The sequence below is a fragment of the Drosophila montana genome, unplaced genomic scaffold, assembly GCF_035044405.1.
Source record: "Drosophila montana isolate Dmon_TW-CO22-7 unplaced genomic scaffold, ASM3504440v1 contig_2482_1, whole genome shotgun sequence".
Lineage (NCBI taxonomy): Eukaryota > Metazoa > Arthropoda > Insecta > Diptera > Drosophilidae > Drosophila > Drosophila montana.
The window spans coordinates 62,081-85,179 of NW_026997352.1; the positions used below are offsets into that span (position 1 = coordinate 62,081).

The window sequence follows — 23,099 nt, forward strand, 5'->3', positions numbered from 1 at the left end:
TTTTTTATTATTTTATTATTTACTGTTTATTATTTAATATTTTTTATTTAATATTTAATATTTATTATTTCCCAATTCTGTGTAAAATATGAGAAGGAATCCAGCAAATGAAAAACTTCCAAGTTGTGTATCTAGATATCAAATTGGGTGCATCTAGCTCTTCAAATTCTCGAGCTATGCTTTAAAGAGAATATAGATTTTAAATTCCAAGTCTTTAGGCACAGACAAACAGACGAACAGACCAGGCTAGATCAGCTCAGCTCGGGATGGGAGATATTTTCTTCTGCGTGTTGCATACAGTAACGCGAAAACCTTATACCCTTCCAGGGTATAAAAGCGCGCACCAAGTACCTGTGAGATGGGCCCCGTGTTCAATGTGGCAGCTACCGCTCATTCATTCATTCATTCAACCAGTTAGTCAGTCAGTCAGTGAGTCAGTTTCGATCGCTCGCTCTCGCTCTCTCACGCACACCAACAGAGTGTCTCTCTTTTGGGCTCTACGACAAATAACAAATCTTGGCTTGGCAACGAGTCGAGTTCGACCGCATTCCAATGCTAAGACGTCGCTGTCCGAGCGCTTGCCTGCAGCCGCCATCGATGTGGATGTGGATGTTGATGTCGATGTCTATGCTACAACAGCAACAAGCACAGCTCGTAGAATAAAAACAATTTAATGGAGGTTTTCATGTGTAATCAATGAGCGGCAGCTGTGCAACATTTGCAAATTGAGTGTGAACAAAAAATGAAAATACAAGAATCCAAAGAATGCCAAAACAAAACGAGAAAACGAGAAAAAAATCTTTTGAAAAACAGGTAAAATAAACGCGTTGAACTTTTAAAATGATTGAAGTGCAATATATTGTTATGCAATTAATAACTATTAATAAGTATGACACATTATTCATCGCATCATATCTTAACATTATCCAGCTACGAACAAGTTCACAGTCGAAATGTTCGTTCAAGTTCAATTAATATCTAAAACCTTTTATATATCTTCATTGTATGCCCTAGCTAGGTTCAAAATTGATCAACTGAACCACTTTGAACTAGTTCACAGACTTGGCAAATGTACCTGATGCTCACATCTTTACTTGCAGCACTTTTGTGAGCTATTCTTAAGCCGGGCGTAAATCAAATGAATATTCTTTCTACATTCGGAAAAGATTTACAATTCATTGTGAACCAGTTCCAGTTCCAGTTCCAGTTGCAGCGACTTTTCACATATCTTTGAAAATGCAAATGAGGGCGTTGCCTGATGCTAAGCACTTTGAACTTTGACTAACTGCGTCGGCTGACCTGGCTAAGCAACATGTTGCCCGGGTTCAAGGTTTTCAGTTGGGATCAAAAATGTCTTGCCCCCCCTCCCCCTTCCTTCTCCACACATTTCCCCCTCTTTATCTGCCTATAATCTGGTTAGGTGTAGCCAGTTAAGATGTGTTGCCCAAAAAGTTCGTTGTTCAAGTCTTTTATATTTGTCGTCAAGTTCGTTGCCTGAGTCTTTCGATTTACTTGATTTTTGTTTTGGAGATTTTCATATGCATTTTCAAACCTGTCGCTTTTCCCATGACCAAATGCGCTAAAAATTTCCTTACAATTTCGTTGTTAAGCGCATTTACGGTGTGTCTGTGTGTATGTGTGTGTGTGTATTGGGTGTGTGAGTGTCTGTGTGAGCGTGTGATGTGTCATAAATTTGTGTTTTCTGAGACGAAACAGTTGATACAAAACTCTGAACCGCACCTGCACAAATGTTAAGCTCCAACTGACGCAGGTGTGTGTATCAACGTGTGTGTGTGTGTGTGCATGTGTGTGTAAGAGCGAGTTTCTAGTTTTCGACTTTGTTGCTATTAAATTGATTTTCGTGCCAGATTCTTGGCATAGCTCGGACCGCGACCAGCTGCCAGTTCGCAGTCCCTTGGCACATTAAGTCTATTTTTGTTTTACGTGGCGTTTACCCTGTAGGAATGTCAGCCACGTGACATATGGAACTGTGAGCCAAAGCAATGCGCCGAGACTCTCTGTTTAGCTTCACTTTGATACCAATTGAATGCAGGTGGGGCGAACATAATACTCCCCCATTGATGGGAGGGCAACTCCGCCAAGATACACCCATAAGGAGACCGAGCTCCAATTGGACTAGCCTCGACACCAGGTTATGCCATGGTACCAAAGATACTTCTCAGTTTTGTTCAATGCCAAACAGTTGAAGGGTCATCCCTGGACTTGTGCCTTTTGGGGCTCATCTTGGCAGCTTAAGGGGCTTTCGGAAGAAGAGAAGAACTTCAAGAACCTTACGCTTTCAGCCCTCGTCGCTGGAATAAGCTACTCTCCACTAACTGGACTATTACCCAGGGCTGCAACTAGCGGGATTTATTGTGTCTACGTGTTCAGACCAACGAGCTGTGCAATTCGTTTCTGATCTTCTACATTGGTTTATTGAACCGCATTTACTCTGGGCACAGCACATTCGCATAATTCGATGCGCTGCATTTGGATAATGTGCGGGGGAGTGTGGGCGGGTTGCGTGGAGCAACATGCCACATTTGGCGGCATGGCTGCATTCGGCGCTTGTAACCTACGCAGCAAACACAGCGGGGCGCAGTCGCGAGCACGCCAAGTGAAACTCTTGACAAGACCATAGATCCGCAGAGATCCACAGCTTCAGCCAATCCATTTCCATTTTTATGGCACGCACAAAAATGTGCCGCTTAATTATTTCATTTAACACACACTCGCACACACGCACACACACACTTCGATATCGATTTCGACAGTCGCTTTAATTGACTCAGTTTGTCGAACTGCAATTTATTTAATTTATTGTTCATTTTACTTTCAACTTGCGTTTTTTTTGCCTTTTTTTTTAGCAACTGATGTTTAACATTTAACACGCTGCTCCATTGCATTTCTCTCCATGGAAGACCTGAAGCGCAACGGTTGCGATTTCATTTGTTTTCATTTGATTGAAATTCGTTTTCTAATTGAGATATTAAAATTCCACACGAGCCAAGCCCTAAAATCGAATTAATCTGTATAAATAAAAGAGTCGGCCCTGACTAATTGCCTGACTGACTGACTGATTGACTGATTGACTGATTGACTGACAGACTTATTGACTGACTGATAGTCTGACTGGTTGACTGACTGGCTGACTGACTGATTGACTGACGGACTGATTGACTGATTGAGTGACTGATTGTCTGACTGATTGACTGACTGATTGACTTACTGACTGTTGATGGATTGACTGACTGACTGATTAACTGATTAACAAACTGACTGCCTAACTGACTGACTGACTGACTGATTGACTGACTAACTGACTGATTGACTGACTGGTGAGTGAGGCACAGCTCTAGGCAAAAAAAACTATGAAGACCAAAACCATCAAGACTAGGCAAATGACAAAGATCCCAATGGTGAAAAGACGATCGCTTGAGCATCGGCTTAGCAGTGAAGAATCCAAAGTTCAAATCCAAAGGCTCTTATCATATTGTTATAGACGAGCTCTGTGAAGAAACAAGATTAGATCTCGGTGGATAAGACGCGTGTTGGAAATTTGATTGGCTTGGCTTAGGTCCAAAGTTGGGGCGAGGGGCACAAACAATATGAGTACGACTTGCAACGCTTGCAACATAATTCATTTGACCCAGGCAAAGCCGAGTAATTTCTTTTAGATATTAATAATTTGTCAATGTTCAATTTTGAATAACTCGTTTCTTTTCAAAGATCTGTTAGAATTCGTGTGCAACGGTTTATCTGGATTTACTGGAGTCGGGGGCCAGTTTTCTATGGATGAGGTGTTATTTGCACTCCCCGTTTGGCATGGCCTGGTGCTCTTCTTCTTTAACCTCTTCTACTATTTCTTCTTCTTCTACTTTAACTGCTTGTTCGTGGCAAGCTGACTGACAGTTTGAGTTATTGGCCAAACGGACAGCTCGAAAGCAGCAGTGACTAGTCACATATTATTTGTAAGCCGCTTAATGTTTGCCTCCTTGCCCTTGCCCTTGCCCCCTCCCCCTCCCCTTCTTTGCCGCACTCAACGCCTGCTATCACAAATTTTGTGGCGGCCTCACGTTTTGTTGTACTCGCACAAATAGAAAATTTCATGTAGAAAGAAGAAATATTTAGCAAGAAGCCAAAGTCGAAGTCGAAGTCGAACGATTTCACTAACACTAGGGCCAAGCCAAATGCTCAGCCAGCAAGTAAACTTGGCTAAAACGGCGACACACACACACATAGACACGGGCAGCGCAGTGAGCCAAAAGGCCAATAAACCTTTGAGAAGAGACAGCGTCGAACGCGCGGCGTTGTCTTCGCTGGTAGCCAAAGCGCCAAAAGACTGAGCCACTGTTGCGGCTGTTGTTGTTGTTGTTTTTGTTGTTGTTGTGGTTGCTGCTGCTCATCGATCACACACACACACACACACACATACGTACTGAAAACAAAAAGGGAAATTTTTAACAAACAAAAACAAAAAAAAAAGTTTGCTTTTGTTTTTTATTTTCATTGCATGCAAAAGACAATTGAAAGTGCGAGACGACATCTGCTAGTTGTTATTGTTTTTGTTGTTGTTGTTGTTGTTGTTGTTGTTGTTGTTGTTGTTGTTGTTGTCGCTGCTGCTGTCATTAAATTATTCTAAAAAGCATTCGTGCTGCTATTTGTTGTTGTCTGTTGTCTGAGGTGCGCCGCTTGATTTGTTTTGCCAAGCATTCAACTATTTGTTGTTGCTGTTGCTGTTGCTGTTGGTTGTTGCTAGTTGCCGCCGCACCCACAACTTGGAGGCGGGCAGACAGGCAGCAATTGAATAAAAGAACGGCGCATTGGGTCGCCCCCACAAGCAGCTGCTATGCAGATATCAACTGGGACGCGCAACTGTGTGCACGATCTATTGCGAAGCATTAAGCCAGTCGATAAATTATCGAATATTTGGCTATCGAAGTTTAAACTATCGATAAATTATCGAATATTTGGCTATCGAAGTTTAAACTATCGATAAATTATCGAATATTTGGCTATCGAAGTTATAAATATCGAATACTTAGCTATCGAAGTTACAAATATCGATCAATTATAGAAAACTTAGCTATCAAAGCTATAACTATCGATAAACTATTGAGGAGCTATCGAAATTATGAAAGTTATCGCCAAACATGTCGATACATTTGTTGATATGTTTAGAAAATTATAATTTCATCTGTTGTATCGATATTTTCATCGATTGCTTATTTCAGCCATTCATTATTATCGATTACTCAAGTCAAATACTTCGAATAAATTAAAGCTTTCTATAGAACAATTTTGGTGCCTACAGCTCACTCAAATAAACTGTCTAATCTATATTTCATCAATAGCTTTCGATTGCTTTGAATCGATTAATTGTAAGGGTAACTTTAATTGATAAATGTATTCGACTTTTACGGTCACTTTAGCCGCAATATATATTCCACAATTCAAGCTACTTTATAGATCGCCATGTTATCAGACAGCTACTGATTATGGGGCGAAATCGATCAGATATCGATTAAATTTCTGTTTGTTATCGATAAGTGGTCGCAGCTACATCTGTACATAAGCAAATGTTTACTATGTAATCAATAAATGTATAATAAATATGATTTGCAAATATATGTATTGGCCATTAGGGATCGATAGACCGATAGAAAAGCTGCTTAAGTTATCAACGTATCGATAACTTAAGCAGCTTTTCTATCAACGTTATCAACGTATCGACGACTGAAACTCTATTCGATTAGTCAAATCAGATTGTAAAACCAAAATAGTTGCCGAGTGAAACGAGATGCAGATGAGACGTCGCGACAACTAAATTAAATTTCACTCTGATGGATTTCTGTGTGCGTCGTTGTTGCAGTTGTTGTTGTTCGTTCGCTCTGACTAAGTATTTTGTTTGAGTAAAGTAAAAGCCAATTAACATCTTTGTCGCATTAACATGCACACCAGCTAGAAGAAGGTGTGCGTGTGCGTGCGTGTGTGTGTGTGTGTGTGGCACTCTGAGTGCCTCTCTTTGTTATGCATTTGTTGTGTTGTTGTTTTTGTTGTTGTTGCCTGAGCCCTGTTGCTGGTCTGATCGGTTGCTTGCAAGAGGCGAACAGCGATAAAAACAGCAAAGAAACGAGGCAAATAAAAATAACAACAAAAAAAACAAAAGACTTAGGCAACGAACGTGAACCAAGAATGTTGAGAGAGTCGCAAGAGGCAACTGCGCCAACTGCTGTTGTTACCATAGCTGGGGCGGGTTGTGTACATTGGATACGGAAGTGGCACACACACACACGCACACTCGCACACACACACACACACTCATAAAGAATGAAAGATAGAGAGTGAGCGAGAGCGAGAGCGAGACAATTTTAGTTGAGAGTTCGTCGAAGCAATTCCATAGTCGAGTGGCCAATGCGGAATTCTTTGGCAGCCGGAACCAGTTTTTTTTGTGTTACTTCTACCAATTTTTTTTTACACATACATATATATATATATATACATATATTTTTCAGTTTTTATTTTTTGCTTTTGATTGCCTTTTTCGCTTTGCCTTTTCTCCATATTTCTGCACGCTTAACTGTTCGGCGTTGTATACCGTTGCAAGCAAGCGTTCTCGACATGATTTGCCAAAATGCATTGCCCCCTTCTCTCCGCTTCTCATTCGCCCAAGCAACCAATTGAATTAAAGACCGAAGCGGCGAATTGCGTTGAGGCTACGCTCGCTCCCTAAAGCCAAGCCAAAGTCGTTGCAGTCTGTGCCACAGCTGCCCCGCCTACCCCCCCATCCTCCTACTTTGTTGCCCCATTGTGGCAGCAGCAACCGTTAGGCGTCCACAAACAAACTTATGCAACTGGGAAGAGTACCGTTACTGACTGACAATAAACTGAAATCGATCCGCTGCCCAATCCGAAACCGATGAATCGAGACATCAAATAGAACAAGAAGAAGAACAACGAAAAACAGGTACCCGAATCTAATTAAAACGTATGCAACAGGTGTCGACTGCGGCAAACTGTAATCTTTACATCGGATTTTATGTTTTTTGAACACTTTAATAAGCGATTTTAAAGTTAATGGAACTGTGGTCGCTAGAAGAAGAGAACTTTCTGAAATTCGAGTCTGCAGCGTTTAATTTGTAAATGTATCATCTTACAGAAATAAGCCATTCTCCTAGATTACATTCCGCATAAATAAGTCATGGAAAGCCTTTTTTTTTTTTTAATATTCCCATTGTCCGAATAATATTAAGCATGTTTTTTTTCCGTTTGAAGTTGTTTCATTGCTCCAGGAATCATTTTTTTTTAGAACAAGAGGACATTTTTCCGAAGAATGCAGGAAATATATTGGAACTTAACGAAACTCTAATATAAATATATATATAAATACGACGAAATTGGGGTAGATAAATACTAAAAATATATAGTTTCATATATAATTATTTAATGTAACTGAAATGGAAGAATTGCAAATGCCAACTGCATAACGAATGATGCTTTAGCTGAATCTCTGCCGCTTTCAAGGTATTTTGACTGGCTTTTGATGAGCTCATTGCATTGATTGATTGAATAGATATTCCATTAAAATAAATAATGAGCAGATTTCTAAGCAAAGCGAAAAACAACGTAGAATAACTAACAGAATGTGCAGCTAGTGGCATCTCTCTCCCTCTCCCTACAGTACCTTAGCCGGCGCAGTAATGCAAATAAGTCTTTTCCAACACATATCAATGTAATCGAATTTACCGTTGTGACTTCTTATTGGCTAGGATTTGGATGGCAATGACATTTGGCAGTGATCACAGTTATCGGTAATCGATAGCTTATATGTAGCTGTGTGTATACAAACATTCATACTTGTTGCATGCTAATTCATCACTCACTTGCTTTGTTGTTGTTGTTTGCTGCTCCCTCGTTTCAGTTAACTGTTGCGCTCCCCGCTGCCGCTGCCGCTGCCACTGTTATTGTCCACGTTTGTACTTTATATGCTTTCTTTGTATTCGTATTTGTATTTGTGTATGTGTGTGTTTGTGTGTTTGCGTTTTGAGCTCTGCTTTTTTCAAGCGTACCGCGTTCTCTTCTGCTTCTACTTCTTCTGCTGCTGCTTTCTACGTCACTTCGTCACACACATTAGAAGAATTCTACTACATTTCATGCGTTTTGTTGCTGTTGTTGTTGCTGCTGCTGCATTGGCCTCTTCTCCAAAAGCTCTCTATGTGCATATGTGTGTGTGTATGCACAGGTAGACTAATAAATCAAATATGAAATATCAAAGCGCGCACTTGCAAAAAAAATATATAAAATACTACAATTTGTGTTTATTTTGTGACTATGTGTGTGTATGCAATAGTAAATCGTGGCACGCGCGCACTAAAAAAAAAATGTTCAAATTAGACCGACCGATTCTGCGCACACGACCTGCCAGCTATAAAACAGAATTTACAATGAGCGCCGAGCGATGCTCGCGTTTGCTCTCGTCTAGGCTTGTTCGATAACAGACTGTTAAGTGCAGCGCAATATGCGTTATGGTATCGATGCTGCGCACGTAGCGCCAACAAGCGACTCGAATTTGCGTTAGCAGTGTTCTGTAAAACTGAACCTACCAGACGAATACCATGTTTAATTATTCACTTATATCCGGCTAAAAAAAAATAATACTGAGCAGAGCATATGAAAAAGTAAATATATATATTGTCAAAAATAATGTTCTTTTAGTTGCGAGCGAACATAAATATTCGCCGACTCAAAATGGCACTGTTATGAGAATCTAAATGTTCTGTTGTATTAACAGCTCAATTGAGCAGTAGCAGACAAGCTGAGCATAACAGTATCATTTGCAGAACAGCAACCAAATTAATTATTTAAATAAACAAAAATTCAATTAAGACGTGAACCGTGTGTATGTGTTGGTTCACCAAAAATTAAGCCTAACAATGTCCACAGCATCTGGATGCGAGCCGCCCACGAGGTGCAGCAAATGCCAGAAAGAGACAACAACCCCAACAAATGCAGCCGAAGTTGCCCACTGTACCGATTGTGTTAACCTGGACGCAGCAGCAGCAGCCGAGCAGCGACTGGCGAAAACTGAGGAGCCTGTGAAAATGGAAATTGATGCCGATTTGACCACTACAGAGACATTGGACGAACTGGATGAGCTGGACGACAACAGGCCAACGATAAATATGCAAATTAATGCCAATGGGAAAGGTATTGGGAAGGGTAATCGGAAAACAGAGGAGGAGCCGCCAGCCAAGGAGGAGCCGCCACACGGGAGTCAAACTTCCAATGAGGCCACCGTGGATGACGTCAAGGCGAAAGCAAACAGTCCCGCTACAGTTAAGGCCGAGGCCAGCCTCGAAGCCGATGGCGACGCAAATGCAGATGTCAGATGTGTATCCAAAATGGCGGAGACCAGCCCGGCGGAAACAGCCACGTCCCAGACGCCGCAGCGCGCTGGCAAAGTGACGCGCAGCAGCCTCAATGGCGCCCGATCGCCAACCATAATCAAACGGCTGCGAAAAAGCACGCGCAGCACACGCTTCAAATCGAAGCTAACGGGACGTGGCAATACAACCGGAAGTGGTGCAATCAATGGCCACAATGGCCAGGTCGTCGGCGGTGCTGCTGGGCAATCGCCTGGCGGTCCGTCACATGCGGCCGGCGGTGCCAAGGCACATGGCAAAACCGGAGCTGGCGGCGCTGGCGCCGCATCCGGTGCACGCAATCGCCGCACCCTTTTCAAGCGTCCCGCCCAGAAGACGCCACGGGTGCAGGCCTGCACGCAGTTCGTGAAGAGCGTGTTCTACAAGGGCAGCTACATGCAGATCGGCGACATTGTGAGCATCGTGGATAGCGAACAGAACATATTCTATGCCCAGATTCGGGGCCTACTGGTGGATGCCTACTGCGAGAAATCGGCGTTTCTCACCTGGCTGATACCCACGCAGGACAGTCCCGATCCCCAGGAGGGCTTTGATCCAGCCACCTATCTAATTGGTAAGCCAATCATAATTGAGAAATATTCGCGTCCGCCAATGCAAATGGTCTCATTGCCTTTACGTTTCAGGTCCCGACGAGGAGCTCTCCCGCAAACTGTGCTATCTGGAGTTTGTGATGCACGCGCCCAGCAATTACTACTACGATCGCACGACGCCCTTCCCGCTGCCCGATGTGGATGAGTATACGACGCACCGCACAGGCGGCTACATTTGGACCCGATTGCCGACAGTCAAACGGGAACGGGAGCGTGAGAGGGAGCGGGAGCGAGAGCGAGAGCGCGACAGGGAACGGGAACGCAAGGCGGCTGCCTAGCAGAGGCCTAGGCTTAGGAGGCGCAACCTCAAACCTAGGCTTACTTTTTAGATGGCAACAGCTTAATTTATTGAAGTATGCGTTTAGCACATAAGAAACTGATAAAAACACAAAAACTGGGCTAAGCCGATTATTCTGTCTCGGACTATCTCCTCCTCCTCCTCCTCCTCCGTCTCACTCAAATGTAGCTGGGTGCCAGATGGTGGGGGGATTAGTGCTTCTCTTCGTCATCGGCGTCGCAGTATTCGCGATAGGCGCGATCGGCATCCAGATCCATCTCCAGCTGGAATCGTGCGGCGGCTGCCTCCAGATGCTTGCGCTTGCCGCGCTTCGGCTTGGGCGGACGCTGTGGCTTGGGCGTGGGCTTCGTTGTGATCGGGGGTACCGCTCTCACGTGGCTGTGGATCGGCGCCAAATGCTCCGAACTGGACAGCTGTTGGCACAACTGCATGCGCTCCGCACTGACCGCCTCGGCGAGGAGTATGCGCAACGACAGTTGGTCATCTACCATGCTGCTGCTCAGGGCGGCTGCCCGGAAAGCTCCATTTGAGGGTTGGCTGGCGTCTGGCTTCGGCCGCGGCGGCGATGGTGGAGTCGGCGGCGATGGTGGCGACGGCGGTTGTGGTTCGACGGTGTTAACATCCTCCAGTTGAATGGCTGCTTGCTGTGAATGGGGCATGAATATGGCTGCCTGTCTGGCCGCGCGGAGTTCGGCAATTACCTCGTTAATGGCCGCCTGGAGGCGTGGCGTCACATGGATGTCATTCGCATTGCGGGTCATCAGCCAGCACTGCTCGACCACATCGACGAGCAGGTGATAGATCATCTTAACCAGCTCGCGCAGCAGGGCGCTGCTCACGCTCGAGACGCTGTCCACGGTTCGATTGATTGCCTCCTTGTTGCTCTTCAGCAGCGGATCGAGTATGTCGTCATGGATGAACTGGCTGCCGCTGCCCAAGCTGGGCAGCAGCCAGCACAAAATGAACAGCTTGAAGCCACTCAGGAAGGGCACCCACGGCTCCAGGCAGCCGGTGAAAAAGTGAAAGGCATTGAAGACGCCAAACACAATCCAGTATTTCATCCAGGATACCTGTGAGCGTAGGTTGCCGTTCAGGCTATTGTATGTCGCGAAAGCCGGATATAGCCAGCCGATCAGCATTATGATAAACTCGTAAATCATGTCGAAAATAATTGTGGTTTTCTTTCTTTTTTGGTTTATTGGTAACTAACGTTTTACGCCCGGAGAAGTCACTGAACCACGGCACACGAAATTTGTGAACAAAATTTCCTATTTCTATAATTTCGATATTTCGGAGCACGCCTCTGTTTTTGTGAAAGCACTGTTTCAAGTGAGCTACACACCTCTGCTCCAAATACAACAAACTATACAATTAAAACGATGACTACTTGATTTTAATTAATTTGCTTTCGTTGCTTTCAAATTGAAAATGAAAAGCCCGCTATGCAGTGTTGATAAGTGCTGGCATAAAAATCGCTATCGCTCGTACAACTCACGCAAAAGGTGACCGCGGCAAGAACGTTATTTCGACTAGCGACGGGCGTTAGACAATTTTCTGTGAAGACTCGAAAATTCAATAAGCTCGTTGAAAATATTACCAATACGTCACGCCGAAGAGATAGCAACTCTTGACAAAACTTGAAGCCCTCAATTGCTTAATATCCTGTTATTATTGCCAATGCAAATGCCCAGGTCCGATTACAAAACCCAATGACTAAAAAAAATATTGTATTGTTTCCTAGTTCTACCAAAACTTATAACTTGTAATTTTTATCGGAGTTGATTTAGTAGTTATTGGATGATTTTATTTTGTTAATATGGCATGTGCACACCAACGCGTCTTGTTAATTCGTGGCGGTTCGTGCAACGATGAATGCACGACATGCACCCAACTCTAATATCGACTGCGCAATTCTGACGTCACAGGCTCAATGCCAATTGTCGGTCCTCTTATTTGCGTAACCTTGTCTATTGCGCTAATTCCGGCGTCATATTTTGAAAATGGAAGCCGAAGCAAATATTTCATGTGAAAGGGAGAAATGCTTAAATTCGCCTACTGCGCGCCTGAGCGATGTGGATGACATCTCCGATATTGACGTAGAAGATGTTGTAGACAAGCTGCACAAGACGATAACATCGAAACCAGTCTACGATGAGAAGAGAAGCATTTTCAATACCACACTCGACCTGGCGGAAGGTGAGCCAAAGTCACGCCCAAATATAAATAAAAATATAAATGTATATGTATATATACCAAACTTAAACTTACACTTAAACCTTTCAGCGGGATCTATTTGTGAAACAGCCGGTGCTGCCATTGAGGCGTATATGGAGAGCGTTGTGCAGGAGAAACAAAATTGGGAATCCTTTGCCACCAAATACATGCACAGACCGGGCGCATTTGGCCCTGCGGGAGGCGTTACCTACAGGCCCAGCGAGGAGCAGCTGGCCTACCTCGGTCAAGGCCCCAATCTACAAAGCTTTATACGCGGATTTAGCACGTTTATGAACGATGGAACGACGTTCATGCTGGAGTTTGAGGAAATCCAAGAGATACAGGAAAACCTAAAGGAGTGCTGTCAGTCCCTGGCATGCCAAATACAACGCATCAACATAGCCGAATCTCAGACAAATAGAATGCGCGACGAATGAAACATATTTGTAGTTGCTTTTTTTTTACGGCTCATAAACATTAATTATTAACAGGTACAAATGGAACAAACATTTTATGAGCTCTATAGGCTAGCCAACAGCTGTGTGGGTGTGTTGTGTGTAAGTGTGTGTGTGTGGTGGCAGTTTACTCCTTGTTCCAGGCGGCCAAGTACTTCATTAGATCTGTAAGGCTCTCGAAGTCCGTGCGGCTGTTAGCTGGCTCCTCCCTGCTAATGCGTGGCAGTGCGTTGCCCATTTTCATGCGAAACTCTTCAAACTACAATAAATTAAATGAAAATATTAATTAAACCCTCGACAAGCGTGTGAATGTGTGTTACGTACATCCTTGGCGCCACTCAATTTCCAGAATCCATAGCAAAATGCCCCAGTGCCCAGCACCGCATAGAGTGTGCCCCATCCGAGTGCGCGCATAGCCAGCGTTGCGCCCTCGTCCATGAGTATAATGCCCTGGCGTGTGCCCTGCTGCTGCAGCACCTTGCTGTCTGACTTCTTGGCCGTGGCTAGTGTGCGCGAGAATCCAAACAGTGCAGAGATGCCGCCGACGAGACCCATAAATGCAGCCGCTTAAATTCGGTATGAAATGAGCTTCTATTCGTTGAATTTATGTATTTGCGTACCTTGGATGCGAAATTTGCGCCGCTTTTCCGCTTCCACTGCATCTACGGCGGGGCCGGCTTCGCTCATCGTGAAAAATCTTTACTTATTTTGATATTTTTTTTTGTATTGTCGTAATCGCAGGTCGTGAAAGTTGTTGCCCTAACGATAAATCGATAGGTATTTGCCCGATATTTGCGATAGTCACGAATAATAAACATGACAGAAAACAAATCAATAAAATTAAATTTAAACGAACATCCATGCCTTACAACAATAATAATTAAGAGAATCGCTGAACTTTGATAATAACGATAGTAATGCCTATGGAAACAACAGCGAGTGGAAATAATTTTTTTAGAGCGTGCTTTCGTAACGTTAGCCGCAATATTGTTATTAATTTAAATTTATTATCGACTCTTAAAATGCAATGCTGAAAATCGCAACCAACAATATCGTTTAGATATCGGCGCTAACGTGAACATAGAGACAACCTTAATTTTTCTGTAGCGGCAACTCTAGAATGGGCAAGAGAGACAGCTAACGAAAAAAATGTTTAGAATTGTCATAAAAAAAAGACGTCAACATTGTTGCACAACAAGCCCAGTAAAAACCGAACAACAAATAACAAACTGTTGCTGTGCGCAGCAAAATTACCGCGATAAGTGTTGCCTTCGATAACGCTATCGAACAAAGAGAAAGGTAAACGCAGAGTTGCATTGCGCTCAAATCGGACACCCACTAAATTTTTTAGTGCGCTTTACGGACTGCGTTGCCTCGCGTCTGCAATTGAAAAAACGCGGATTTAGCAGCTAAAGTCCATATTAAAGTGTATTCCCAACACAACACGAACAATTGTAATAAAAAATGCACTAAAACAACGCAGCAAACGCCAACAACTTATTGTTTTTTCCTGCAATTTTCAAGCGTGTGCCCATTGCGCTGCTCTGTGGCTTTGTCACGCGTGCAAAATTTTCATCAGCTCTCCCTGGATAAATCTTAAACTTTTCGCATCGCAATGAGCACCACGACGGACTCGAAGGCGCCGCTGCGCCAGGTGAAGCGTGTGCAGTTTGGCATTTTGTCACCTGACGAAATCGTAAGTACCATCCAACCCAAAGGTGAAATGCGAAATGTGAAATCGACGCCATATTGAAAATCAATTGTCGCATTTAAGTAAACAAGATGCACACAATGATTCACTAGAATTATCGGCGGCCACTTAACCCGAATTGCCCATCTTTTGCCAAATCCTTGTAGAGGGGGGATTTACACTTTGTGACGAAATAACAATCCGAACTCGCTGCCGCCTCCCACTTTGTATATATGTATATACTCCAGACCTGGATTCGATATAAGAATGGAGTATTCATAAGCATTTCAAGTTGTCCCAGACCTAACAGCGAACTCTTATACTATAGTATAGTCGTATAGTATATAATAATTCCATATAATGTGATCAAGAAACAGTCCCAAATCTCTTGCAGCTTGCCAGCTTCCTTCCGCTTCCTTGGCGCTCATTTTCTCAGGGATCAGATCAGATCGCGCCAAACAACGACCGCATTTTGACTTCGTTTCGTTCCTCTGGTCTGTGGAAAAACTTTAAATATGTTTTAGCCTGTCGTAAGGCATAAAGAAACCTGCACAGATCCTTAAATAACTTACAAATTATGGGATAAACTCACAACTTGATTGATATTTTTGGATATTTGTAAATTTTTTGCATGACATTTTTGGATTTATCCAAATTTGTCGCTGGTTCTGTTCAGGGTTCGAACCAATGTCCTACTTTAAAGTTCCGTTCGCATATAAACCTAACCTCAAATTCAGATTCTTAAGGCTTCGTTCTTATTTTGCCCATTGCCGGGCTCCAACAGGTTCGGCTTTAGGCTCATGTATTCTTGATCAGCTTCAGCAATCGAGTTGATCGTGTTGATCATCAATCAGTCAGTCAATCAATCAGTAAAATGCATAAAGTCATATATTATTTAGCTAAAAACAGGGCTAATAAAAAGGAATATCTGCATTCGCCTTTATGAAATATATAATACAATTTGAAATTAATTTTCTGATGCTTCAGCGCCGGATGTCTGTGACGGAGGGCGGCGTACAGTTTGCGGAGACGCTGGAGGGCGGCCGTCCGAAGCTGGGCGGCCTGATGGATCCGCGACAGGGCGTCATAGATCGCACGTCGCGCTGTCAGACGTGCGCCGGCAACATGACCGAGTGTCCCGGACATTTCGGGCACATTGATCTGGTCAAGCCGGTGTTTCACATTGGCTTCATCACAAAGACGATCAAGATATTGCGCTGCGTGTGCTTCTATTGCTCCAAGATGCTGGTGTCGCCGCACAATCCCAAGATCAAGGAGATCGTCGTCAAATCTAAGGGCCAGCCGCGCAAGCGTCTGGCCTACGTCTACGATCTGTGCAAGGGCAAAACGATCTGTGAGGGCGGCGAGGACATGGATCTGACCAAGGACAATCAGCAGGTTGATCCCAACAAGAAACCCGGCCACGGCGGCTGCGGCCACTACCAGCCCTCGATACGTCGAACCGGCCTCGATCTGACCGCCGAGTGGAAGCACGTGAACGAGGATTCGCAGGAGAAGAAGATCATTGTGTCCGCTGAGCGCGTCTGGGAGATACTGAAGCACATCACAGACGAGGAGTGCTTCATATTGGGCATGGATCCCAAATATGCCCGACCCGATTGGATGATTGTCACAGTGCTGCCCGTGCCGCCGCTGGCCGTGCGTCCGGCTGTCGTTATGTTTGGCGCGGCGAAGAATCAGGACGATTTGACCCACAAACTGGCGGACATTATCAAGGCGAACAACGAGCTGCGCAAGAACGAGGCCAGCGGCGCCGCCGCGCACGTCATCCAGGAGAACATCAAGATGCTGCAGTTCCATGTGGCCACACTCGTCGACAACGACATGCCCGGCATGCCGCGTGCCATGCAGAAGTCCGGCAAGCCGCTGAAAGCGATCAAGGCGCGTCTCAAAGGCAAGGAGGGCCGCATCCGAGGTAATCTTATGGGCAAGCGTGTGGACTTCTCCGCCCGTACGGTCATCACACCTGATCCCAATTTGCGTATCGATCAGGTGGGCGTGCCGCGCTCTATTGCACAGAATCTTACCTTTCCGGAGCTGGTGACACCCTTCAACATTGATCGCATGCAGGAGCTGGTGCGACGCGGCAACTCCCAGTATCCGGGCGCCAAATACATTGTCCGCGACAATGGGGAGCGCATTGATCTGCGTTTTCATCCCAAATCCTCAGATCTGCATCTGCAGTGCGGCTACAAAGTGGAGCGGCATTTGCGCGACGACGATCTGGTCATATTCAATCGACAGCCGACGCTCCACAAGATGAGTATGATGGGGCACAGGGTGAAGGTGCTGCCCTGGTCCACGTTCCGTATGAATCTGTCCTGCACATCGCCGTACAATGCCGATTTCGATGGCGACGAAATGAATCTCCATGTGCCGCAGTCCATGGAGACGCGCGCCGAGGTGGAGAACATACACATCACCCCGCGACAGATTATAACGCCGCAGGCCAACAAGCCCGTCATGGGCATTGTCCAGGACACCCTGACGGCCGTTCGTAAGATGACCAAGCGTGATGTGTTCATAACGCGCGAACAGGTGATGAATCTGCTCATGTTTCTGCCCACCTGGGATGGCAAAATGCCGCAGCCGTGCATTTTGAAGCCGCGTCCCCTTTGGACGGGCAAACAGATTTTCTCGCTGATTATACCCGGCAACGTGAACATGATACGCGCCCATGAAACGCATCCCGACGAGGAGGATGACGGGCCCTACAAGTGGATATCGCCCGGTGACACCAAGGTTATGGTGGAGCACGGTGAACTGATCATGGGCATACTCTGTAAGAAGACGCTGGGCACATCTGCCGGCTCCCTGCTGCATATTTGCTTCCTGGAGCTGGGCCACGATATCGCTGGCCGGTTCTACGGCAACATCCAGACGGTCATCAACAACTGGCTGCTGCTCGAGGGCCACAGCATTGGCATTGGCGACACCATTGCCGATCCGCAGACGTACAACGAAATCCAGATGGCCATCAAGAAGGCCAAGGACGATGTCATAAATGTCATCCAGAAGGCGCACAACATGGAACTCGAACCGACGCCCGGCAACACGCTGCGTCAGACCTTCGAGAACAAGGTGAATCGCATCCTAAACGATGCTCGTGACAAAACTGGCGGCTCCGCCAAGAAATCCCTCACCGAATACAACAATCTAAAGGCCATGGTCGTGTCCGGCTCGAAGGGCTCCAACATTAACATCTCACAGGTGAGTGTTCGAAGGCTGATTTTCACGCGCTTGAGCTAATCCCAATCCCGTTTAGGTTATTGCTTGTGTGGGCCAGCAGAACGTGGAGGGCAAGCGCATACCGTACGGCTTCCGGAAGCGCACTCTGCCGCATTTCATCAAGGACGATTATGGTCCCGAGTCCAGAGGCTTTGTGGAGAATTCCTATCTGGCCGGCCTGACACCCTCCGAGTTCTATTTCCATGCCATGGGTGGTCGTGAGGGTCTCATCGATACGGCCGTCAAGACAGCCGAAACCGGCTATATCCAGCGTCGTCTGATCAAGGCTATGGAGTCCGTGATGGTCAACTACGATGGCACCGTGCGTAACTCTGTCGGCCAGCTGATTCAGTTGCGTTACGGCGAGGACGGCCTCTGCGGCGAGCTGGTCGAGTTCCAGCACATGCCCACGGTCAAGCTGTCGAACAAGGTGTTCGAGAAACGCTTCAAGTTCGATTGGTCCAACGAGCGCTACATGCGGCGCGTCTTCACGGACGATGTAATCAAGGAGATGACAGACAGCAGCGATGCCATACAGGAGCTGGAGTCCGAGTGGGATCGCCTGGTCAGCGATCGCGACAATTTGCGCACAATCTTTCCCAATGGCGACTCGAAGGTGGTGCTGCCGTGCAATTTACAGCGCATGATCTGGAACGTCCAGAAGATCTTTCACATCAACAAACGCCTGCCCACGGATCTGTCGCCTATGCGTGTCATACGCGGCGTCAAGGGCCTGCTGGAGCGCTGTGTTATCGTCACCGGCAACGATCGCATCTCAAAGCAAGCCAATGAGAACGCAACTCTCCTGTTCCAGTGCCTCATACGCTCGACGCTGTGCACCAAATATGTATCCGAGGAGTTTCGACTGTCCACGGAGGCGTTCGAGTGGTTGATCGGTGAGATCGAGACGCGTTTCCAGCAGGCGCAGGCCAATCCTGGTGAAATGGTCGGCGCTCTGGCCGCCCAGAGTTTGGGCGAGCCGGCCACCCAGATGACGCTGAACACTTTCCATTTCGCCGGTGTCTCCTCCAAGAACGTAACACTGGGCGTGCCCAGGCTCAAGGAGATCATCAATATATCGAAGAAGCCAAAGGCGCCCTCGCTAACCGTTTTCCTGACAGGCGGCGCGGCACGCGATGCGGAGAAGGCCAAGAACGTGCTGTGCCGGCTGGAGCATACGACGCTGCGCAAAGTGACGGCCAATACGGCCATCTACTATGATCCGGATCCGCAGCGTACGGTGATAGCCGAGGATCAGGAGTTTGTCAATGTCTACTACGAGATGCCCGACTTTGATCCGACGCGCATTTCACCCTGGCTGCTCCGCATCGAGCTCGACCGCAAGCGCATGACAGACAAGAAGCTGACCATGGAGCAGATCGCCGAGAAAATCAATGTCGGCTTTGGCGAGGATCTCAATTGCATCTTCAATGATGACAATGCGGACAAACTGGTGCTGCGCATACGCATCATGAACAACGAGGAGAACAAGTTCCAGGACGAGGACGAGGCTGTCGACAAAATGGAGGACGATATGTTCCTGCGCTGCATCGAGGCGAACATGTTGTCGGATATGACGCTGCAGGGCATCGAGGCCATTGGCAAGGTGTACATGCATCTGCCCCAAACGGACAGCAAGAAGCGCATCGTCATCACGGAGACGGGCGAATTCAAGGCAATTGGCGAGTGGCTGCTCGAGACGGACGGCACCTCCATGATGAAGGTGCTCTCCGAGCGCGATGTTGACCCGATACGCACCTCCTCCAACGACATTTGCGAGATCTTCCAGGTGCTCGGCATCGAGGCTGTTCGTAAATCCGTTGAAAAGGAAATGAATGCCGTGCTCCAGTTCTATGGCCTCTACGTGAACTATCGCCATCTGGCGCTGCTGTGCGACGTAATGACGGCCAAGGGCCATTTGATGGCCATAACGCGTCACGGCATCAATCGACAGGACACGGGCGCCCTTATGCGCTGCTCCTTCGAGGAGACAGTCGATGTGCTAATGGATGCCGCCGCCCATGCGGAAACGGATCCCATGCGCGGCGTCTCCGAGAACATTATCATGGGACAGCTGCCCAAGATGGGCACCGGCTGCTTTGACCTGCTGCTGGACGCCGAGAAATGCCGCTTCGGCATCGAGATACCCAACTCCTTGGGCAGCAGCATGCTGGGCGGCGCTGCCATCTTCATGGGCGGCGGCTCTACGCCCAGCATGACGCCGCCGATGACGCCTTGGGTGAATTGCCATACGCCGCGCTACTTCTCACCCTCCGGTCATGGTAAGCTATCTCTCTCGCTCTCGCTCGCTCTCTATTGCCATCTCTTTTGCTTACGTTAACGTTTTCTCTTACTCTCTTTTTTAGTGAGCGGCATGACGCCAGGCGGACCCAGTTTCTCGCCTTCGGCGGCATCGGATGCATCGGGTATGTCGCCCAGCTGGTCGCCAGCGCATCCTGGCTCCTCGCCCAGCTCACCGGGGCCATCGATGTCGCCACATTTTCCGGCCTCGCCGAGCGTCTCGCCATCGTATTCACCGACATCGCCCAATTATACGGCCTCTTCGCCGGGCGGTGCATCGCCCAATTATTCACCGTCGAGCCCGAACTATTCGCCTACATCGCCGCTTTATGCGGCCACCAGTCCACGCTATGCGTCGGCGACGCCCAACTTTAATCCACAGTCGACCGGCTATTCGCCGTCGTCGTCGGGCTATTCGCCAACATCGCCTGTGTATTCGCCCACGTCGAATTTCCAGTCGAGTCCCTCGTTTGCTGGCAGCGGCAGTAATATGTATTCGCCGGGCAATGCGTATTCGCCGAGCTCGTCAAACTACTCGCCCAATTCGCCGTCTTACTCACCGATGTCGCCCTCATATTCGCCGTCGAGTCCATCGTATTCGCCAACGTCGCCCTGTTATTCACCCACATCGCCCTCGTACTCACCGACTTCGCCGAACTATACGCCCGTTACGCCTTCGTATTCACCGACGTCGCCCAACTATTCGGCCTCGCCGCATTATTCGCCAGCATCGCCGGCATACTCACAGACGGGCGTAAATTATTCGCCAACATCGCCAACGTATTCGCCGCCGTCGCCGTCGTATGACGGTTCGCCCGGCTCGCCACAATATACGCCCGGCTCGCCGCAATACTCACCGGCCTCACCCAAATATTCGCCGACGTCGCCGCTGTACTCGCCCAGTTCGCCGCAGCACTCACCGTCGAACCAGTACAGTCCGACAGGATCAACATATTCGGCGACGAGTCCACGCTACTCGCCCAACATGTCCATCTACTCGCCGAGCAGCACCAAATATTCGCCCACATCGCCAACGTACACGCCCACAGCGCGCAACTATTCGCCCACATCGCCCATGTACTCACCGACGGCGCCCTCGCACTTCAGCCCCACGAGTCCCGCCTACTCGCCCAGCAGCCCCACATTCGAGGAGAGCGACGACTAAGGCGGCGGCCTTCCTCTGAATTGGAGGATTACAATGGCATCTTATCCATCAAAATCTAGCGACAGTCCCTATATATATATATATATATAGATATATATATGATACTTCATTGTCTTTGTGACGGCGGCGGGCGATCTACAGTAGAGCAGAGCCGGACACCTCACGCTATTATGTATCTATATCTATAACGATATCTATGATAATCACACACATATATATATACATATATATGAATATATGTGTAGCTAATTTCTTTTTTTTTTCGCCTTTCTGTCAGTCGATCTATTTAAGGGCGATGTTATTAAATTTTATACATATGCAACAAATCCTCCCACAAATATATAATCTTTTAAGTTTAAAGCGCCCCCGATTAAGCACAATGACAAACGATAGTCGTAATATAAATAAAACAATTAATAAACATTTTTGTAAACCACAAAAATTTAAAGTATTCATCTGTTTGTATAGATTATATATATGTAAGTATAACTCTGATAAGTCGAGTAGTTTGAGTAGAGAACAAGAATAACAAATCAAGGCATCTTCATGTAGAGATTCGCGTTTCAATTATTTCGAATTCCCTTTCTAAGTATAAACTTTTCCGTATTAGCCTTAATATGATATAGTAGTCCGATTTTGTTAAGCCTTTGCTCATATGTAAAACTTCGTAAATGTTAAGTTTTGTCCGCATATCTTGAAGAATCTTATACAAGTTTTTTCATACAAGAGCTTAACTTTTGCTTGCAACTATATGATATAGTAGCCCGATCCGACCGATGTTTAAACATGCACTGTCTGCAAATGATAGACACATCTGGGCAGAATTTCGTCATGATAGCTTTAAGAATAAGAGAAAATATATATTCAGCATTAAGAGCCGAGTCGATTAAGCCACGTCGATCTCAGGGACTATAACAGCTAGAGACTAGAAATTCGGATCATATTGCCCGCGCAGATTTAATTTATATCTTTTCCAAATTTATTGCCTTTGGATAGCTCCTCCCCTCTTCCGAAAAATTGTAATAGTTATTTGAATTTTATAAAGATCGGACTATACACACCGAAGTATTTCAAGCACGTTTTATGTGAGTGCAGCTATAGAAAATAGTTCAAATTTTGATTTCAGGCATATCGTATTCTCATTCGAAACATGTTTTTGTTTAAAAATAGTTTAAGGTATTTTTAAAAAATTGCAAAATTGTTTAGTTACAGACATTGTGCTAAAGTTTCGGTATAATATTAATTTTTTTTTATTAGAATTGATTTTCTCGGAGCTGGCGACACCAAATTGGGAGTTGAACCTTTGGAAAACTTGAATTTTCTTAAAGATCGGACTTTAAACTCTGAATTATTTCAATTTGCCATGCATAATGTGGAGCTAAGGGAAGAAGAAGCACATTTGCTGAGTATGTATCTATAGAAAATAGTTCGAATTTTGATTCTAGGGATATTCTCTTTCGAGACTTGGTTTGGTTAAAAATAAAATGTTTAACGAGCTCTTGAACCTCGACCCGTTAACCGAACCCATTTGCGGGACTGCAGCCTTAAGCCTCCTCAGACATATATAGACATGAGAGTTACGATTTAAATGTAAATAAAAAAAAGAATAGGTATATGTATTTGCCATAATAGATAGATCAGTAGTTGTACAAGTAAGTGCCGTTATGCTACATGGGGTAGGGTAAACAATATCG

At 46.0% G+C, this 23,099-nt stretch overlaps 6 protein-coding genes across 6 annotated transcripts in view; 3 read left to right on the top strand and 3 right to left on the bottom strand.

Annotated features, from left to right (window-relative positions):
* Positions 1–8,415, bottom strand: part of Myo10A (Myosin 10A) — a 40,828-nt gene extending 32,413 nt beyond the window's left edge. Inside the window, exon 1 of the mRNA XM_064682663.1 lies at positions 7,884–8,415. The gene's annotated coding sequence lies outside the window, so the exon portion shown is untranslated. The remainder of the gene's footprint in view (positions 1–7,883) is intronic.
* A 380-nt stretch (positions 8,416–8,795) lies between these two features.
* LOC135428630 (uncharacterized) lies at positions 8,796–10,456 on the top strand. Its single transcript, XM_064682707.1, has 2 exons — positions 8,796–9,996; positions 10,067–10,456. The coding sequence occupies exons 1-2, from the start codon at positions 8,934–8,936 to the stop codon at positions 10,309–10,311; spliced, it is 1,308 nt and encodes a 435-aa protein (XP_064538777.1). The 5' UTR covers positions 8,796–8,933; the 3' UTR covers positions 10,312–10,456.
* Reepl1 (Receptor accessory protein like 1) lies at positions 10,352–11,705 on the bottom strand. The gene is made up of 2 exons (XM_064682710.1): positions 11,033–11,705; positions 10,352–10,975 (listed from the first exon to the last, which is right to left on the bottom strand). Exons 1-2 carry the CDS (start codon positions 11,489–11,491, stop codon positions 10,523–10,525), a joined length of 912 nt encoding a protein of 303 aa, XP_064538780.1. The 5' UTR covers positions 11,492–11,705; the 3' UTR covers positions 10,352–10,522.
* A 566-nt stretch (positions 11,706–12,271) lies between these two features.
* Kmn1 (kinetochore Mis12-Ndc80 network component 1) lies at positions 12,272–12,985 on the top strand. The gene is made up of 2 exons (XM_064682711.1): positions 12,272–12,527; positions 12,615–12,985. Exons 1-2 carry the CDS (start codon positions 12,332–12,334, stop codon positions 12,980–12,982), a joined length of 564 nt encoding a protein of 187 aa, XP_064538781.1. The 5' UTR covers positions 12,272–12,331; the 3' UTR covers positions 12,983–12,985.
* A 3-nt stretch (positions 12,986–12,988) lies between these two features.
* On the bottom strand, positions 12,989–13,780 carry LOC135428633 (transmembrane protein 242). The gene is made up of 3 exons (XM_064682712.1): positions 13,621–13,780; positions 13,325–13,566; positions 12,989–13,259 (listed from the first exon to the last, which is right to left on the bottom strand). Exons 1-3 carry the CDS (start codon positions 13,685–13,687, stop codon positions 13,128–13,130), a joined length of 441 nt encoding a protein of 146 aa, XP_064538782.1. The 5' UTR covers positions 13,688–13,780; the 3' UTR covers positions 12,989–13,127.
* Positions 13,781–14,343: 563 nt separating this feature from the next.
* RpII215 (RNA polymerase II subunit RpII215) lies at positions 14,344–21,847 on the top strand. Its single transcript, XM_064682706.1, has 4 exons — positions 14,344–14,696; positions 15,678–17,921; positions 17,977–20,221; positions 20,306–21,847. Exons 1-4 carry the CDS (start codon positions 14,616–14,618, stop codon positions 21,403–21,405), a joined length of 5,670 nt encoding a protein of 1,889 aa, XP_064538776.1. The 5' UTR covers positions 14,344–14,615; the 3' UTR covers positions 21,406–21,847.
* The last annotated feature ends 1,252 nt before the right edge of the window (positions 21,848–23,099 follow it).

Excerpts from the sequence above, each read along its gene's own strand:
- LOC135428633 (XM_064682712.1), bottom strand. The coding sequence starts at position 13,687 with ATGAGCGAAGCCGGCCCCGCCGTAGATGCAGTGGAAGCGGAAAAGCGG. Across the intron at positions 13,567-13,620 it reads GCGCAAATTTCGCATCCAAG|CGGCTGCATTTATGGGTCTC; the intron begins GTACGCAAATAC and ends ACCGAATTTAAG. Across the intron at positions 13,260-13,324 it reads AATTGAGTGGCGCCAAGGAT|TTTGAAGAGTTTCGCATGAA; the intron begins GTACGTAACACA and ends AATTTATTGTAG.
- Kmn1 (XM_064682711.1), top strand. The coding sequence starts at position 12,332 with ATGGAAGCCGAAGCAAATATTTCATGTGAAAGGGAGAAATGCTTAAAT. Across the intron at positions 12,528-12,614 it reads CACACTCGACCTGGCGGAAG|CGGGATCTATTTGTGAAACA; the intron begins GTGAGCCAAAGT and ends TAAACCTTTCAG.
- RpII215 (XM_064682706.1), top strand. The coding sequence starts at position 14,616 with ATGAGCACCACGACGGACTCGAAGGCGCCGCTGCGCCAGGTGAAGCGT. Across the intron at positions 14,697-15,677 it reads TTTTGTCACCTGACGAAATC|CGCCGGATGTCTGTGACGGA; the intron begins GTAAGTACCATC and ends CTGATGCTTCAG. Across the intron at positions 17,922-17,976 it reads CCAACATTAACATCTCACAG|GTTATTGCTTGTGTGGGCCA; the intron begins GTGAGTGTTCGA and ends AATCCCGTTTAG.
- Reepl1 (XM_064682710.1), bottom strand. The coding sequence starts at position 11,491 with ATGATTTACGAGTTTATCATAATGCTGATCGGCTGGCTATATCCGGCT. Across the intron at positions 10,976-11,032 it reads TCCAGGCGGCCATTAACGAG|CAAGCAGCCATTCAACTGGA; the intron begins GTAATTGCCGAA and ends CCCCATTCACAG.
- LOC135428630 (XM_064682707.1), top strand. The coding sequence starts at position 8,934 with ATGTCCACAGCATCTGGATGCGAGCCGCCCACGAGGTGCAGCAAATGC. Across the intron at positions 9,997-10,066 it reads TCCAGCCACCTATCTAATTG|GTCCCGACGAGGAGCTCTCC; the intron begins GTAAGCCAATCA and ends TTTACGTTTCAG.